Here is a 16916-nt window from a genome sequence, read left to right as displayed (position 1 = left end):
CAAACGTGATTCTAGGCTTTAAGAGAAGAATGCACATTTAATCCCATGCTCCCAACGACGACAAGTCTGGGAGGTTCACTTATCGAAGTTTCCTAACATGGACAACAACTAAGATAGAAGAACTTCTTTCCCATACCGAAGAACCGAGAGATCTAGACTGGCACATGATCGACGTACCGTAGACGATAAACCGCGCTTATCATGCCATCGTACATGCTCTTATTCATCGCATCCCAAAACTGTTAGGTATGCGATTCATACCAGCAAACGTTACCTTCGTTATCAGTACCATGCCGCGAGCATCTGCATTCAAACCAGATAGATTAGCAACGTTCAATGATCGTGATCTTCACGGAAGCGCCGTGCTGTGATTGACCGATGGCAAATGATCTTATCGGGACTACATGCGGTAATGTGTGATACCAGTCAGGTACGACGTTTTACCTGAGTTGCTGAAAAACGATAAAGAATACCTTTCTTGGGATGGTTGGTGTGTAAAATTACATAAATTACAATAATGGTAACCCGTATTACTAAGTGAATTGCTGTACCTGCCTTAGAGATGTGTACTTGCTCATACATGCTGAAAACAAAGCATTAGCCATAATATAGATAAATTTTGATAGATCTTTCAATACAATGAAGGGTGTTAGATCTTCTAACGTCTTAAATCTAAGTGTAATATACACGCAAAAATATTAGTTGGCCGTTGGAGCAGTACATTAATATTTCCCAACCTATTCGTAAATTTAGGTGGATTATAGTCAGCACCATATCCATCCACATCAAAAATAAACGAACATCTTCTCCAGAAACATTCACAATCGAAGCAGGGTGATGGGGAAGACTTCCCAGATGACAATAACTGCTGACTGAGAGGCGGAAAACGCTTTTTTCGGTCTCAACAAGAACAATCAACACTGCTGCGTAGAGAAACTGACCTCATCCAGACGCCAGCCTGCTGTGTATTATTAACTTTCCAACATTCCACGTTTGAAGTTGAACGTTTTAGACGACCAAAATACGTTCACCAGGTCGCACATCCCCTCTGTACATCAACTCTTCGCTGTTTAGGCGACCAGAGCGGAAGCAGTGCTCGATTCGTACTTCCAGTTTGGCGGCAGAACTGCCTTAATCTTGTAGTACCGGGCCAAGCGGTGGATGCGGGACTCGATCAGAATCAGGCGGAACTTGCTGTCGATGTCCTTACGGTTGCGCTCCAAGTGCTTGCGGATCGAGACGGCCTTCTTGATCAGGAAGTACAGATCCTCCGGAATGTCGGGCTTCAGACCCACGGCTTTCATGATACGCAACACCTAAAATACAAAAACAAAGCCCGATTCACGTTTCAATTCCACTGACGCACTGCTTGTCGCTCCCGTGCCACATCCGGCGGCCGGTTGTCACTCGAAACTAACCTTGTTGCCATTCACGAAGCGCACTTGGGCAACACCGTGGGAATCTCGCAGGATGATGCCGATCTGCGACGGAGTCATGCCCTTTTTGCCGAGCTTTTTGATCTGCTCCTTCACATCATCGGCGTTCAATTTCAGCCACGACGGCACGGAACGACGGTACGGTAGAGCGGATTTGGAAATACCCTTTCCGGGAGCGTGCATACGACCCATTTTTCGATATTTTTATTCGTGCCTTCGCACACCGCGTGTTAGTTCACCTAGAGTTTGTACGAGAAAAGATGGAGGAAAACGTCAAACCTTGACAGCACGACACCGCTGCTCGTTGTCATTGATAGTTTGCATTCTCACCAACAGGGAGCGCAACAAGCGTCCAAAAGGCCTTTGTATCGAAAAGGCCAGCGAAAAGTTATTATTATTTATCCCAGTTATCATTTTTTTGCTTGCAAAATGTTGCAAAAAATTGAATCAATAATTATTCAATTGAAAATGCCTTAGATTTTCAGTGTTTGTGATGCTATAATTGAACAATTAGTCAAAAGATTTCCATTCATTTAAATTCGTGTGCTCTATGCCGTTAGATCCACAAGGCAAACAGCAGTTTTCCGATCGAGTAATGAGTTTGAATTTTCCACCGCACAACGCATGCCCACGAAATTAATTGGGAAAAATGAAAAATAGCAAAACAACTCGCCATTCACTCGTCGCCCTAGATGCGTTGAATAATAAACAAGTTCATTTGTAGAAGAGCTTAAATTTGATTAGATTCGATCGAGTTAAAAGCGATGGAGCGCACGGTGAAGATGTTGCCGGTGTGGAGGGCAAACCAGGGTCTAACCCTAGCACGTAGGCTGTAAATTACCGAGCCACCACAAACGACTCGGGCGCGTTGCCGGAAGCAGCTCCAGGGAACAAACGTTCACACGTCTCCAAGCGGTAACTGCAGAATAGAATCCAACAAAAACCGCACTCCTTCGACGGTAATGCACTAACCTGTATACGTTTCAGTGTCTTTCCGTAGCATGCCCAATAGTGACTCGTCCGGTGGTATATACTCCCCTCTTCCACAGACGACACAAACCGATTCCGAGAGTGAGGAAGAACTGCTGCATCGCACAATCACCGTCCGACGGTTATCGGAACGCAAGCTTAACGGTGGAACCGTTGGTGCTGGCGGAGTGCGAGGCGTTGCGACGGCAATCATGATGAATGGGTTGAAAGGACGACCGGTAGCGGAGCTAAGGACGACGTCCGGGGCCGAAAATGGGGGCGCTACACTGTACAACAGTGGTTATCCACCGAGCCCGAGCGACGTTGAGGACGTAAGCGGAGTGTTTCACGCCGACAACGTGGCCATCCTGCACGAGGCTGGTTCGATTCCGGACCGGAAGATGTCACTCCCGCGGAAGTGCTGCTTCGTGGCATCGCTGGTCGTGTGTTTTCTGGCGTTGGTGGTGTTTCTCTGGATTATTCCCTGCTCGGATGAGCTGTCCTGTCCCGCCAGGTAAGGCGTACCATGCGTCTCCATCGGTGTTCCTAGCACGTACGTGTGTTTCACACTTGGAATCCCATCCATTGCAGGGCGGAACGCGTAAAGACGCAGAACTGGATACGCAACTACGAGAAAATCGAGCTGAAAGGCGTGATAAATGTGGTCGAGGGTGTGCACGGCAAGAGCAAGAATCTTGTCTTCATGTACCGCGGTGACAAGCTGTTCCCGGAGTTCGACGAGTCGTATCGGCGCCGGAATGGCATCATCTCGCTGGTCGGCAGTTCCGGCAAGGTGGCGTGGTACGATCAGATGATAAACGAACCAAAAAGCATCGACTGCACGCTGCTCGACGCGGATCGGAGCGGTGCACCGGACTGTTTAGTGCTGGACGAGTACGGTCAGCTGGAGTGCATCGATCCGCTATCCGGTGAGTGGCTTTGGCATGCCGAGGGCTACAACAAGCGCAGCAACGCCGGTCGGCAGAGTGATATGCTTGATTTCCCGCTCCTGATACCGGATGTCGATGGGGACGGTGTGCATGATCTGCTGTTCGTGACAAGCTCTAGTGAAACGAAGCATAACAGGCTGGTGATGATATCCGGGAGGAAGGGCGTCATGATCGGGGATTCGTACGCCGTCAAAGAGTGCCTGTACGTGCACAAACTGATGCTGGATGAGGAGCTGAACGTGAAGTTCAACTGCGTGAAGGAGAAATCCGAGCAGCAGAAGGCGAAATCGCTCCCAGAGCTGTACAAGCTGATTCACCGGAAGGCACTCGACATGCGCGTGGTCCGTCGTATGCCCACGGATTTACCCCAGCATAAGTTCTACGGGCAGCGGCGCAACACCGAGAAGCAGCGCACGATTACGAACGTCGGTGGCAAACAGTTGGTGGTAGAAAACCGGGGTAAATGTCCGGAAAACTGCTCCACTTCGGTGCTGATGACGGAGGAAGCCACCGGTGAGGTCCTTTGGAACGTGTCCGGTCGTCAGCTGTACGGAATGCAACCGGTGCGTCTTACCTTCACCAGTTTCGGTGCCGACAACCGGTCCACGATGTACGGGTTCGTGATCAAGTTCTGGGAGTGGAGCCAGCGTGATCCGGACAACAGGAGCACCCGGTTCAGGCGTGCAGTGCATGCCTTAAAGGATGATGTCTCGCAGCGATTCGTACACCAACGAGCCTGGATTGGTCCTCCCGGGTTGGATGCCATCTCGAAGACGTCTTCATCAGCACGTGGTCAAAATCAGACGACCGCACCTTCGCGTCCAACCGGTGTGTTCCGGACGCGCATGCGTTTCCTCAAGGAAACGATCAAACTGATCGTGTTCAACGCGTCCTACACCAAAATCGAAAACACAAGCCAAAGCAACGTGATCCAGTTCTGCCGGGAGGCGGTTAACGGCGACACAACGGAGGCCCTTTGCCAACCGGACCTGAACTACCAGGAAAATTCACTCCTTATCGCCGACCTGGACGATGACGGCTCCCAGGAGCTGGTGTCGTACTATTCGACGTTCGTAAAGACGGCCACCAACGAGGCAGATGGAATGGGAGCTGGCGTGGGTGTGGGACCGGGTGCGACGATGAAGCTGAAGACGTACGTGCAGTTGTTGCGGCTTGAGTCGGAACTTCCGAAGCTCTACTCGCCGTCGGTGACCGTGGAAGTGGACACCTCCGGTAGCGAGCGAAGTGGTTAAGGACCTGCAACAAACCGGGGAAAACGGAACAAGGATACACCATTCCACCCGCAAAACGAAGATGTGATTGTGTGATCTCATACCAAGTTGGGTTTTTTTACATGTACTTCTGTTATCCTTTGATGGATGTTGACGTTTTTTTAACGCATCCTCTTGCTCATGTAGGATGTCACTTTACACTCTAGCTAATAAAAAAAACACACACACCCATACTCACATTAATGCAATTTTATGATAGTAATGATGGTGTAAGCTAGGAAGAGGCGCGAGGAGCAATGCAAAATGATAATGATAGCATATGCGTGGCGGCCATTACGAGTTGAGCGGATAGAGTGCATAGTGTAACGAAGGGCAGCAGGATGAGTCCTTCTCTCTGTCATTATGTTTCACTCCACTTCATTCCAAGAGCATCGGGAGTCCCGACGAGACGTAGTGAACCATTGGTTCCATCTCCACTATTGGCACCATCACAATCATTAGCCACAGCACCCCTTTTACACGGCACGCGGTTCTGTAATTTGTTGAAGAAAAAAAAAACCCTGTCAAAAGACAATGACAAAACTACCTAGCCCTAGAGTAACGTTTCAAGATTGTCCACATGGCCCTAATCTAGAGGGGGAAAAACAGTAAAGAGATAGCTACTAGTAAAGGAGCGTTGGGTTTTTTTCATTTCTTTTGCGTTGTAGAACAGAAAGAATGAGTTTTCATTTCGACATTTAAGGTTAAATAATCCCCGAACGGCCCCTTAATGGACTGCGTCCTACTCTAATTCTAGCGCGCCTCAAAGACCCCATCATTGAACGCATCCTACACTCGGGAACTCGGTCTCCGTCGACGTCATTCAATGCCCCCAAAGTGCATTGGCATCGAGGATCGATGCTTGCTGACGTCGAAATATGTTCAGAAAAACACGAGCAACAGTGCGAGCAGCATACTGACCGATAGTTGGCTGCAATCGTAATGGCCGGTTGTTGTTTACTACTCCAAGGCGTTTGTTGATGACTAAGAACGCGTCCATTCAGTTGTTCACCACAGTCGTGTGCGTGTTTGTCCTTTCAATCGGGTGTAAACCCAACCGTTGAGGACATGTAAATACGCTTTAAAATCCGGAAATCATGGCACGTTTTTTGACGGGTCGCAATTTGATTGTGGGGTGAGAAAAACGCGTGACCAGTGCGTGTCTAACACAAACTCCCTATCGCTGCGCGGCACGTTGGCATCGCGTCCCTTTGCGAACCATCCGGACAACGGATTCGCTCTAGTCCGCTCGTTGCTTTTCGTTGCCCGGTCGTTTTCGGGACACTTTTTGATAACGAGACCTCATCCATAAAGCATCTTCCTGTTTACCGTGCCGGGTTGTTTCCAGCCTCATTTCCAGGACTGTGGGTTCCTTTTTTGAAGGTGAAGATCTTCCGATGCACCCGGGGATGTTTAATGAGCCATAAAACGCGATCGCCTCCAATCGCGCTGCATGCAAAAATTGGCAAAAATTACGCCCCACTCGCGAACGTACAGGGACGAGGTCTTCACATGTCTTTAGCGCACTCTATCGCGAATCGTAAAACGCGGACGGCAACGGAACAGAAAGCCAAAAAAAACACCTAAAACCTCGACCCGCGGTATCAAGAAAAGTCGCGAGACTTGTAACGTGCTCACCGCGTTCCCCATTTCCACCGACCAACCGGTCCACGAGCATCGAAACACGAATGTTGAGGAGCCCTTATCACTGGCTGACGTAGATCCTCAGGAGCTCAGGATGCCTGCCTGCTGCGTCCGTCGTCAACGGCAACCATGCGGTGGGTAACACACACGAGGGTTGTAACACCAACACCACCAGTCGCTTGCTCTGCTGGCTTCGATGTTTCGAACTGACTATCACCTCCTCCATGTCTGGGCAACCTCCTCGCAGGGTGAGTTCGATCACTTTGGCGCCTGTTAGGGGTGGATCCATGTGAAGTTGTTTCTGTGGAGAGGTCCTGCCCCCCCTTTCATCACTCCGCCTGGGAATGGTCTACATCGATCGAGTCGATTACGGTTTTTACTCGGATGTTCCAGAGGCCAGGAGCGTTTACGAGCCGGGTGAAAGCAAACAGTCAAACAAATAATTTTACGATTTTTATACACAGATCAAGAAACCGATCGTCCTTTGCCAGCCGCGGTGGGGGATTGGGGCTTATAAATAGAAGATCGTTCGAGAACGCGATCGCACTAAGCTATAGATAATCTAACTGATCGCATCTGAAAGCCAAAGCTCGTCTGCATATTAATCGTTCGTTGTTTTACTAAGCCGGCGAGAAAGTGAAATTGTGGTTCGATACTAACGGATATAGCTTTGAAAGAAACGTCACCCGGTGGTGTTTGAAAAGTGAGGTTATAACATCGTTTTCCACGAGCTCTCCAAAATGTCTTCGTTCATTGATAGTAAACAGGGCGTCGGTCGCATGTAAGTAGAAGTTAAAGTACCAGTGCACGCTCCGAATCCGATAACTAACGGTTACCACCAATGAATCGCACATTAAGGTTCTAAATTGCCAAGGATGTGAGAAATCGTAGCACTTGTCTTGCTGACGACTAAGGTTACGATCGTCATGTGGCGGTTCTCGTGCAAAAATTGAGTCCACCATACACTGCCCACTACGAAGGCCAAGGAGTAGGCAAAACAATTGTCACACTGCACTATTCCATCGCCCTTGCGTTACTATCAATCATCAGCGATTGGCAATAACGCGATGCACTCGGGAACCCGTTGGCAACATCAGATCGTCATTAAGCGACGATGCCACGCGTGATGCATCCGTTTGCAGGGGCCGATCGCGGCGGACCTGGGGCCCGGTTTTTCTTGCAATCATTCGACCGCGAACACAAACAAGCCCAATCATGGTCATTTTCGCGCGTCCCCACCAGGCGGTGGCTTGTAGATTTGCACAAATTACGTATATCAGGCGGCGAAGGGCTTGACAACACGACGGTGGGTTGCTCAACGCCTTAAAGTGGTTCGCTTTTCTTCGCCTGAGGCTGTTAGGGAAAGAGTACGAGTGCCACCACGGCTTCAATTGGAAGTTGAACGCATTCCTTACGGTTCAGTATGAAGACGATAGCAGACGAGTGCATATGTTGCAAATTTTGAAGGACCTCAAAGACGACTTGCCTATCTTGGCTTTTGATTTTTGTAATAGCTTCAAAGGGACTTCTTTGCAAGAACTACCTTGAATGCGCGCGTCTCAAAATAATTCTGTTTGTGACTCCGTTTCAATCAAAACAACCATTAAAAGAGCCCGTCAAATGGCCGCTTTATCAGCTTGTTTCGGTTTAGAATCGTGTATTGTTGCCGTAAAATAAAAAAGCTCGCATAATGATGAAAAACACACGTTGAATGTTTACTTGCTCATGATCTGTTTGGCTGCTTTGTCTGCCCTGCCGTGAAACGATTGAAATAGGTTCACTTCCTTACATCACTTTGTTTGTGCATCGTCCCGGTGCAGCATCCCTTCGACAGGATGACCCCCTAGTTAGGGGCTTGTTTGGGAAAAAAGGGCTCACACACCCCAGCACGCGATCGATCCCACCGATAAGCGGAAAGCTAAAGGCTACATGCCCCCATTGGGCAGCCAAGCACCAGAGCCATAATATTATTGTGCGAGACCCTCGGCTGATTAGACGAGAGATTAGACGATACAAAACAGCTTTCATCTCACATGCAAACCGCGTGGTGTTTTGCGGGACTTGTTTTTATTTTTTATTTTTATTTTTTTACTCGCGAGCCAAAACCGAAAATTTGAAAAATAAAAACACCACTGCGTCACACATACACAGTCTACAGTTGCTGAATCCCAGATCCCACCCGGAGCCTTGACCCAACTTTTTGGGAAGAACCGAAAAGTAGGAAAAAAGGACGAACGGAGCAATTTTTCCCTTTTGCGTACAATCCTTATCAAAACCGTTGGTACGCGTGACGTCTTCGCCTTCGTTACAGCTTGCTTTTTTTTTTTCAAGGGTGATGAGTGCAGTCGAGCTAAGACTTTTGGTACATTTCAAAAACCACCCAAATTGCTCCTGTTTACAAGCAAACAAAAAAACCAGAGTACGAGAACATTCCAAAGTACGCGAGGCGCCGAGAGCGTGATGGTTTAGTTTGTGTTGCTGTGTTTTTTTTCTGTTCAATCTCGTCACAACATTAATGGCCGATTTCCGGGTGTAGCGTGACGTTTATGCACCAGCGAGTAGGACTCGCGGAGGACAAAGGAATCAACACCGGCAAATCGAACGTGCCACGCGCCCGTTCTTGATCGCACGCGGATCGTATCGAATGTATTCCGCGAAACAAAGACGATTAAAATACGCACAAATTAAACAAAACCACGCGTTCGTTCGCAACCGGTGAATGGGTTGCTCGCCTGGTGGGCATTCAAAGAAATCCACCCCAAGCTTGTTCGAGCTGAATGAATGCCGTGCGAAATTGAATATAGCAAAAAAAAAATATGATGCCAATAATAATCAGTCAAATACGTCATAGATGTAGATATTTCCTGAAGTCTCACACCAGTTCTCGCTTCTAGACACCCTTGCATTCGCTGGAAACCATTGCGCGAACCATTCGCATTGCATCAATTTAAATGTGTCTCCTTCGTGACAAATCTTGACCTATAGGTGGAGAGTGAATGGGAGGTGAGTTAGGAGGGCCTGGTAAGCGAGAAAAGGTGCATTGGAAATAACAACGCCATTACTTAAGCGCAGCATCTTTTCATAATTATCCCTGCGACCAGCCCTCGCGATCGGTTCTCTCTCTCTCTCTCTCTCTCTCTCTCTCTCTCTCTCTTTCACTCTGCCTCTCTCGAACGTTCAGTAATCAGCGCAAACACCCCACTTTTCTACCACCCCCAAACCCTGTCGGGATTGTCCACCTCTACCCAACCTCCACCACCAAAGCGGCAGCATCCACCCCTCGGTGACTCGGTGGTTGTGAGCGCGAAAACATGCGCATGAAGCCAATCCGGCATGGGGAGAGCTTTTATGCTATCACTTGGCGTCGCGAGCGGTCACTTGATTTTGTGGCGCGGCAGTGTACGGTTCAGCGACACAACCAGGACTTCTTTGCAGTAGAAAGGCGTCAAGCTCAGTGTGGCCAGCTCAGCTGCTCCAAGTGAAGCGTGCGTGCGTTTTTTAAGTGCGATTATTTGAAAGGATAACCCGGCACACGCGGGTCGGTGTGAAGTTGTTTCTATATCGGGGGGTTAATTTGTGGTCGAATAACGAAACCTTGCGGAGATAATACTCCTTTTGTGGAAGTGCCTTAAGCGTGAAAGCACAACTCGGTGAAGAAGGTATCCTCGAAGAGGCGTAAAAATGAGCAAATTTAGCTACCTCCAAAATGGCAACGGTGTGTCGAATGGTCACCATCATCACCAGAATGGACATTCGGCAGGAAACCGGAATGGTGACTCGGGGCTGACAGAAACTTCCCCGCCGAAGGGCGCTACGAGCGGGCCCTTCCATATGACGCGCCCTGACCAGCACGTTGGGTAAGTCAGAAACCGGAACCGGCCGGAAGGCGGCCGGCCGAAACTGGAAAGGTGATCCCATTCGGTGACGGAAAACATGCAAGTGCAGCTGGTATAGGTGCACATGACCGGTGCACATCGATTTGTTGTATTGTTGGTGTTGTTGGCGAGTTGTCGATGGTCGCTGGATTTGGTGCGATGAGGGTTGCCACACCTCTGGAACATGGGCCAGTAAATCTACGACCGTACTCCAAAGTAAACGTACCCAACGTTATCACGAGGATGCTCGTTGAAACGGAGGTATAAATATGACGTTTCTACGACATGTTCGGTGCTCTCGGAGGGAAAGACAAACCGAACCAGTCCCTGAAAAGCTGGTAAAAATTAGGGGAAAATAGCGCGTCCTTTTGAAACACAAAAATTTCAGTAAAAGAGAAACGAAAACAGCTTCCAAAACCCGTTAGAATGTACATCCACAACAACAGTAACGACGGAACATTCGCCAATATGCGCCAGCCAGCTGCCTTATCAGTTCCCGATCGAGAACGTTCATGTGGCTTTGTGGGGTGAGAACGAGAGAACCTCTCTAAAATGTGATCACCGTGTGCTGGGTCGTTGCCGAATCACCTCACAGCGTGTTTGTTGTCGAGTCGACTACAGCGATCTGGAAGGAAGGCGATCGTGCCCCCGACAGTTCGGTTGGGGTCATCGCAACAGCAACAGTTAAGCTTTTAAAATGCGATGAATCTATGGGAATTCGGTGGCTAGCCTTCTGATAACGGTCTTGGGGACGTTTCTTGGTCCTCCTAGCTGGCAGGTGAAGCGGAAAACCATTTTTCCAAACAACTCTGCATCTTCCCCGAATAGGGAACACATTAGTATATGATTATTGAAGGCAACTTTCAGAATGGGAGATCTTCTAGGGTCCAAGAGATGTTAATTAAAATGCTCCAGTTCGCGATAAGTGAAGTGAAAGTGTTGTCTCGAATTTTCGCGCGAAGAAACAACGCCTCCAGTGACAGCTGTCAAGGTCTTGAGGTGCTTAGGCGCCAGTGCTTCCTTTCAAACGACTAAACGCATTCCCCTATGGCAACTAATTTCGTTAGCAGACTCCGGTTCGGTTCAGGCCGTTGATGCTAATCGTTCTCCTTTCGCTTTTTCTCTCACCCCACCTGCACCAGGTATACCTATGACATACTGCAGGAAATCGCCAATCATCTGATGGCGCGTACGGAGCTCCGCCCGAAGGTTGGAATCATTTGCGGGTCCGGATTGGGTACGCTTGCCGATCAGCTGACGGACGTGGACAGCTTCGATTATGAGACGATCCCGCATTTCCCCGTTTCAACCGTCGCTGGACATGTTGGGCGACTTGTGTTCGGTTATCTGGCAGGTGTACCGGTTATGTGTATGCAGGGTCGGTTCCATCATTACGAAGGATATCCTCTGGCAAAGGTAGGACACGTTACAAACACTCCATCCAAGTAAACAGTTTTGCGGAACTTAACAAATGCACCGTTCATTTTACTTTTGCAGTGTTCCATGCCAGTTCGCGTGATGCACCTGATCGGATGCACACACCTGATCGCGACGAACGCCGCTGGTGGTGCGAATCCGAAGTACCGCGTTGGTGACATCATGCTGATCAAGGATCACATCAACCTGATGGGATTCGCCGGAAATAACCCACTGCAGGGACCGAACGATGAGCGATTTGGACCGCGTTTCTTCGGTATGGCCAATACGTACGAACCGAAGCTGATCCAAAAGGCGAAGGAATTCGGTCGACAGATTGGCATCGAGAACGAGCTGCGTGAGGGCGTCTACACGTGTCTCGGAGGACCTAACTTCGAGACCGTGGCTGAGGTGAAAATGTTGGCTATGTTGGGCGTGGACGCGATCGGTATGTCGACTGTGCACGAGATCATCACCGCAAGGCACTGTGGCATGACGTGTTTGGCGTTCAGTCTCATCACGAACATGTGCACCATGAGCTACGACGAGGAGGAGGAACACTGCCACGATAGTATTGTAGGTGTGGGCAAGAACCGGGAGAAAACGCTCGCTCAGTTCGTGAGCCTTATCGTTAAGCACATCCACTACGAAGGGAAGAAATAAGCTGACGTGCTCGGACGGAAGGAAATGTACCGAACGAAAAAGAAAAAAAACATGAGTACGGAGCGGAACGTTTTTCTGGAGAATCTTTCGTGATCGATCTTAAGTGGCTGGGAGACGCACTAGATAAATGATAGTGAATTAGGTAGGGTTAACTAATGTATCTGTAAGCGTAATCGTAATTTAGGCAGCCTTAATGCGTGAGGGAAACTTCTAAGTCCACTTTCCTTTGCGTTAGACAAAACCGCCATCGAAGAGTTGTAATAAATGAGTAATCATTTTCAAAAAACCCGTTTGCCTTACTCAGAGAGGAGTCAATCGAAGGGTTCAAGGAAAGAAAGTGTGTGTCCTGGAATACGAAAGATTGAACAATTTAACCTGATTTAAATTACACCCTTCGACCAGCTGTGTTAACATAAGCAAGCAACAACATATCTCACCCCCTCGTTGATATCGAGTAAGGAAACAAACCAAAAGCGGTTCAACCGTGCCTCGGGTCCGGTTCCGGATCAATTGCTGCGGTAGCGACACTAATTTAATTCCAAGCGAGCCACACCTCGCGGACGCGTTGACAATGACCCCTGGCATGGGGTTTCAAGTGCGAAAACCCCACTATCTCATCATATGTCGGCGTTGCGGCACTTTGAACGCTACCACTTTCGCCTTTCAGCTGATGTTCCCCACTCATCCGTGAATCTATGCCCACAGCCACGATCAGTAGCAATTGTTTTTGATGATGCTCCTAAATTGCGTTTACGCAAAACGCTCGCTAATGGTGGTGCACCGGGAATTGCGGTAAGGATCGTGGATAGGATACATTGAATCACATCACAAAACGCCGCTCGTTGAGGAGCACGGAAATCATCTTTCACGCAATGAAGATGGGTGTTTTGCTGCGAAAAATTGAGGGCCATGGAGCAATACAAAAATAGTGATCGTTGGTCATGAGCATCTGAAGAACGTTGATTTCCAATGGGTTTCTGGTAAATGGAAGTTTGTTTTATGTGTTGTTCTATGTCACATCGAATAAACGCAAAATAATCGATTCGCCGTGAGCCGACAATGAAAAACTGCAAAGGGAATTTCCTCACTGTTCTTTGCCTTACTCGGTTATAGATGAAATGTTACGTTGCTATAAAATAATTATGGCATGCTAAATGAACGAAAAACATCGCCGGTTCGCATGAAATCATTGTCCCAACGTGTTCGGTGGAAAATGCATTACAAAAAAACACAAATTTAGTGCAGCTCCACGTGAAAGGCGTCAAATAAATCATGACCGTTATGAAAATTTCTACCGCAACATTGTTATTCGTTGAAAAATGCTCAACCACAACCATCCCCGAAATGTTCTCGCATTCATTCCCCTGAACCGCGCAAATCCGCGTGTGCTGCGTTACAGCGTTAATGTGTTATCATCCCACGACACGTTGAAGCATGCACCGCACTGGAAATCGGCAGCATTCCATGATCCGGAGCTAGCAGCTCGTGATCTCGCGGCACCAACACAAAGAGCAATGCTGGATCGGGCCGAGCCACAGCTGCTGACACGACCGTCATTATCGGTCACTTGCATTCGATCGGTCAACGCGAACGGGTTGCTTTGGTGGCGCACTATTCTGTACCTCTGGAACACGCGTGTGGCTGTGATTTTTTGTGTTTTTTTCATTTTACGGACTGTTCAAACGAGTCGTTAAAGGACAGCCAACTCGTGAATGGTGACTACAGAACGTGTGTGAATTTGCATCCCAAAAACGATCATGGAGCGTAACGGCGTGAACGGCAGCTCGAAGGAACCGAAGTTGGAACAGCAAACGCACGCTGCTAAAGCGGTTCATGGCAAACGACACAATAAGCTGTGTAATCCTGTGCAGGATAACGCTGGGTACATAACGCGTCGAGGATATTCTAGAGCCTCTAGTGGCTGCTTTGTTTTAGGATAAAAAATTATTGCTATCGAGCGGCGTACTGATTCCGGCGAATTCCTGCCGACAATCGAAAAGCAGTGCACTTGTCAGCTGGAACTCAGATTCCAGCTGACATTAACGGGTGGCTGATTGAGGGAAGCTCATGTAACGGTTTCCTCTCGCGTGGGGAAGCGAACCCACACACGCAGCCAACTAGATCAGCGGCTAGGGCAAGGTCGGCCCATTATTAACGTGGGCTGACCAGGCGTGTTTGCTTCTGCGTTGTTCCACTCGTGGGAGCTACTTTCTCTTTCCGAGGGTCTAAACGACCGCCCGGTGGGTGTAATCTAGTTTTTGTAGGTGTTCTTAGTTAAAGGGCTTAGAATCAGATCATTGGAAATGCAGTTTATAACGTTAGAATGGCTGTCGGTTTTATGGTTCGAGAAGATTCTCAGTCCATCTGAGGTCTGTTTGAAAAGAAGGGACTAAAACCATTCCAGAATGAAGATCTAGACACGTGTAGGGGTTCATTCAGATTTGCATCTGATTCTCGAGATGAGATTACGAGTTGCAATTGTGCAATAGATACTTCAATTGGTGATGAGATTCGTCAGACAGGGGTCGTCAGTAAGACGTACCTATCATCTCCAAGGTCTTGCGCGGGACGTGTCGCTGCCACGGCAATTAAAAACCCTCCTCCCTTACGTTGGTTATGAATGTGTGTTATTTCTCTCATACTCATCATCATGTCCCCTAGCTACGGTAGCTTCGAAATGGTACAGGAAATCGCCACTTACCTGTTGGAGCGCACGCGCATCCGTCCACGGTGCGGAATCATATGTGGGTCAGGACTGGGCTGCCTGGCCGATCAGCTGACGGACGTGGACAGCTTCGATTATGAGACGATCCCGCATTTCCCCATTTCGACCGTCGCAGGCCACGTTGGGCGGCTCGTGTTCGGTTATCTGGCAGGTGTACCGGTGCTCTGCATGCAGGGACGCTTCCACTACTACGAAGGATACTCGCTGGCAAAGGTAAGCCAGTAGAATTAGCTATCCTTCTTCCCACACGTTACTACATTTGTCTTGATCCTCGATCTACAGTGTTCCATGCCTGTGCGGGTGATGCGGCTCGTCGGATGTACGCACCTGATCGCAACAAATGCTGCTGGTGCAACCAATACCGACTACCGCGTTGGTGACATCATGCTGATCAAGGATCACATCAACCTGATGGGTTTCGCCGGGAATTGCCCTCTTCTTGGACCGAACGACGACCGGTTTGGACCACGGTTCCTCGGTATGGCCAAAGCGTACGATCCAACCCTGCTACAAATGGCTCGGGAAGCCTCCCGACAGGTACCGGGCCTGCCGGAGATCCTGCGCGAAGGCGTGTACTGCTGCGTCGGCGGTCCAAACTTCGAAACGGTCGCGGAAGGACGCCTACTGGCGTTACTCGGTGTGGACGCGATCGGTATGTCAACCGTGCACGAGATCATCACCGCTAGGCACTGCGGGTTAACGTGCTTCGCCTTCAGCCTCATCACAAACATGTGCACCATGAGCTACGACGAGGAGGAGGAACATTGCCACGAGACGTTCGTGAACGTTGGCAGGCAGCTCGAGAGCCGCATCTGTGACCTGGTCACGCGGGTTGTCGGTGCAATTCCACGCACCGAAAATGGCGGCACTCGCACGGAGTAGGTGCTGCTGAGGTCGCCATGTTAGTTTTCTGTTCTATTCTGTCAATCAGTCGCCGCCTGCTGTTTGCCACTTCTGTGTCTGTTCATTGTTCTTTTGTGATGTCTTTCTTTCTTTTGTTTCTGCGTGTTATCATGTGTGTTGTATTAAATGGTAGTTTCTGCTGCCGGTCTCGGTTCAATACCGGCTTAGTTTACGTTTGCGTGTCTAGCGTGTTGTCATTGCGAAACGTCGGGGTCAGTTTTATTTTGTCTTTCAATGTTACTGTTCCACGAGTCGATTAGCCTGCGCGCGTGTGCTCTGTTCCACTTTGATTGCTCATAATTGCGTTAATAATACTTATGGTTGATTTGTCCTGTGTCAATCAGTGTTATTCTGCTAATCACCGTATCTGCTAAACCGTTCAATATCCGACGCAACCTTCTTAACGCACTTGATGACAATTTTCCAATGCTAGTTTATTCGTTTATTATCGATTCGATTTTTTTTTGTTTGTGTGTATACATTTATTCATTTTACGTTTTATTACCCACCCGCCTTTTAGAGTCGTTCATGTTTCATGTGTCCTTCCTACGCCCTCCTACCCACATTCCTCCCTTCCCATCCACCATACACACGAATGGAGCGTTCGAATCGTCAGCTTCAATTGGGGTCTTATCGTGAGTCATTCTGCTGACTTTGCTAACGGTTGGAGCATCCGAAAAATTTGAGGAAAAAACCCAGCACATCCCAACGGGGCCACAAAACATCTAAATCTGGACCGTCGTTTGGCTTGCGTTACTGTCTGTTAGAGCGTTACTATTCATTCATATTAGTTTCCCTTTATTTAGTTCATTTCTTTATGTTGTGTTTACTTTGTCCTAGATAGCAATAGGTAGAATTGGAGTAAGAAAAGGGTAAAAGTTTGCTTTATCTTAAAATGTGCCGTTGTTGCTTTTTTTTCTCTCTTTCATATATTTGTAAGGGGGCCTCGCTTCTGCTTTACTATACCGTTTACTGATTCGTGTTTCTTTTTTTTTTGTTCCTTTAAATATCCTTAAATTCACTTAATATCAAATGAGCATTTCGTGTAGATATTGGTTCTTGGT

The 16916-nt window shown here is 48.4% G+C and overlaps 4 protein-coding genes across 6 annotated transcripts; 3 read left to right on the top strand and 1 right to left on the bottom strand.

Moving 5' to 3' along the window:
• Nucleotides 1-928: 928 nt before the first annotated feature.
• LOC128726330 (40S ribosomal protein S13) lies at nt 929-1681 on the bottom strand. The gene is made up of 2 exons (XM_053820133.1): nt 1419-1681; nt 929-1316 (listed from the first exon to the last, which is right to left on the bottom strand). The coding sequence occupies exons 1-2, from the start codon at nt 1626-1628 to the stop codon at nt 1071-1073; spliced, it is 456 nt and encodes a 151-aa protein (XP_053676108.1). The 5' UTR covers nt 1629-1681; the 3' UTR covers nt 929-1070.
• LOC128726329 (uncharacterized) lies at nt 1222-5170 on the top strand. Of its 2 annotated transcripts, XM_053820132.1 has the most exons (3): nt 1222-2395; nt 2486-2919; nt 2997-5170. In XM_053820132.1, exons 2-3 carry the CDS (start codon nt 2618-2620, stop codon nt 4606-4608), a joined length of 1914 nt encoding a protein of 637 aa, XP_053676107.1. In that variant the 5' UTR covers nt 1222-2395; nt 2486-2617; the 3' UTR covers nt 4609-5170. The 2 variants fall into 2 exon arrangements, with proteins under 2 accessions (XP_053676107.1, XP_053676106.1); XM_053820131.1 differs by lacking the exon at nt 1222-2395 and having other exon boundaries at nt 2438-2919.
• A 1769-nt stretch (nt 5171-6939) lies between these two features.
• Nucleotides 6940-12500, top strand: LOC128722567 (purine nucleoside phosphorylase). Of its 2 annotated transcripts, none has more exons than XM_053816240.1 (3): nt 6940-7051; nt 11288-11561; nt 11643-12500. In XM_053816240.1, the coding sequence occupies exons 1-3, from the start codon at nt 7011-7013 to the stop codon at nt 12222-12224; spliced, it is 897 nt and encodes a 298-aa protein (XP_053672215.1). In that variant the 5' UTR covers nt 6940-7010; the 3' UTR covers nt 12225-12500. The 2 variants fall into 2 exon arrangements, with proteins under 2 accessions (XP_053672215.1, XP_053672214.1); XM_053816239.1 differs by lacking the exon at nt 6940-7051 and adding an exon at nt 9931-10127.
• Nucleotides 12501-13981: 1481 nt separating this feature from the next.
• Nucleotides 13982-16026, top strand: LOC128724787 (purine nucleoside phosphorylase-like). The gene is made up of 3 exons (XM_053818507.1): nt 13982-14106; nt 14886-15162; nt 15232-16026. Exons 1-3 carry the CDS (start codon nt 13982-13984, stop codon nt 15829-15831), a joined length of 1002 nt encoding a protein of 333 aa, XP_053674482.1. The 3' UTR covers nt 15832-16026.
• Nucleotides 16027-16916: the final 890 nt, after the last annotated feature.

Source organism: Anopheles nili, chromosome 3 (genome assembly GCF_943737925.1).
Source record: "Anopheles nili chromosome 3, idAnoNiliSN_F5_01, whole genome shotgun sequence".
Classification (NCBI taxonomy): Eukaryota; Metazoa; Arthropoda; class Insecta; order Diptera; family Culicidae; genus Anopheles; species Anopheles nili.
Note: the sequence above shows the minus strand (reverse complement) of the source record. Positions and strands in the feature narration are given on the sequence as shown.

Coding starts and splice junctions, on each gene's coding strand:
- LOC128726330 (XM_053820133.1), bottom strand. CDS start 1,628: ATGGGTCGTATGCACGCTCCCGGAAAGGGTATTTCCAAATCCGCTCTA. Junction 1,317..1,418: donor GCTTCGTGAATGGCAACAAG/GTTAGTTTCGAG, acceptor TTTGTATTTTAG/GTGTTGCGTATCATGAAAGC.
- LOC128726329 (XM_053820131.1), top strand. CDS start 2,438: ATGCCCAATAGTGACTCGTCCGGTGGTATATACTCCCCTCTTCCACAG. Junction 2,920..2,996: donor GAGCTGTCCTGTCCCGCCAG/GTAAGGCGTACC, acceptor CATCCATTGCAG/GGCGGAACGCGTAAAGACGC.
- LOC128722567 (XM_053816239.1), top strand. CDS start 9,952: ATGAGCAAATTTAGCTACCTCCAAAATGGCAACGGTGTGTCGAATGGT. Junction 10,128..11,287: donor CGCCCTGACCAGCACGTTGG/GTAAGTCAGAAA, acceptor CACCTGCACCAG/GTATACCTATGACATACTGC. Junction 11,562..11,642: donor AAGGATATCCTCTGGCAAAG/GTAGGACACGTT, acceptor TTACTTTTGCAG/TGTTCCATGCCAGTTCGCGT.
- LOC128724787 (XM_053818507.1), top strand. CDS start 13,982: ATGGAGCGTAACGGCGTGAACGGCAGCTCGAAGGAACCGAAGTTGGAA. Junction 14,107..14,885: donor CCTGTGCAGGATAACGCTGG/GTACATAACGCG, acceptor CATGTCCCCTAG/CTACGGTAGCTTCGAAATGG. Junction 15,163..15,231: donor AAGGATACTCGCTGGCAAAG/GTAAGCCAGTAG, acceptor CTCGATCTACAG/TGTTCCATGCCTGTGCGGGT.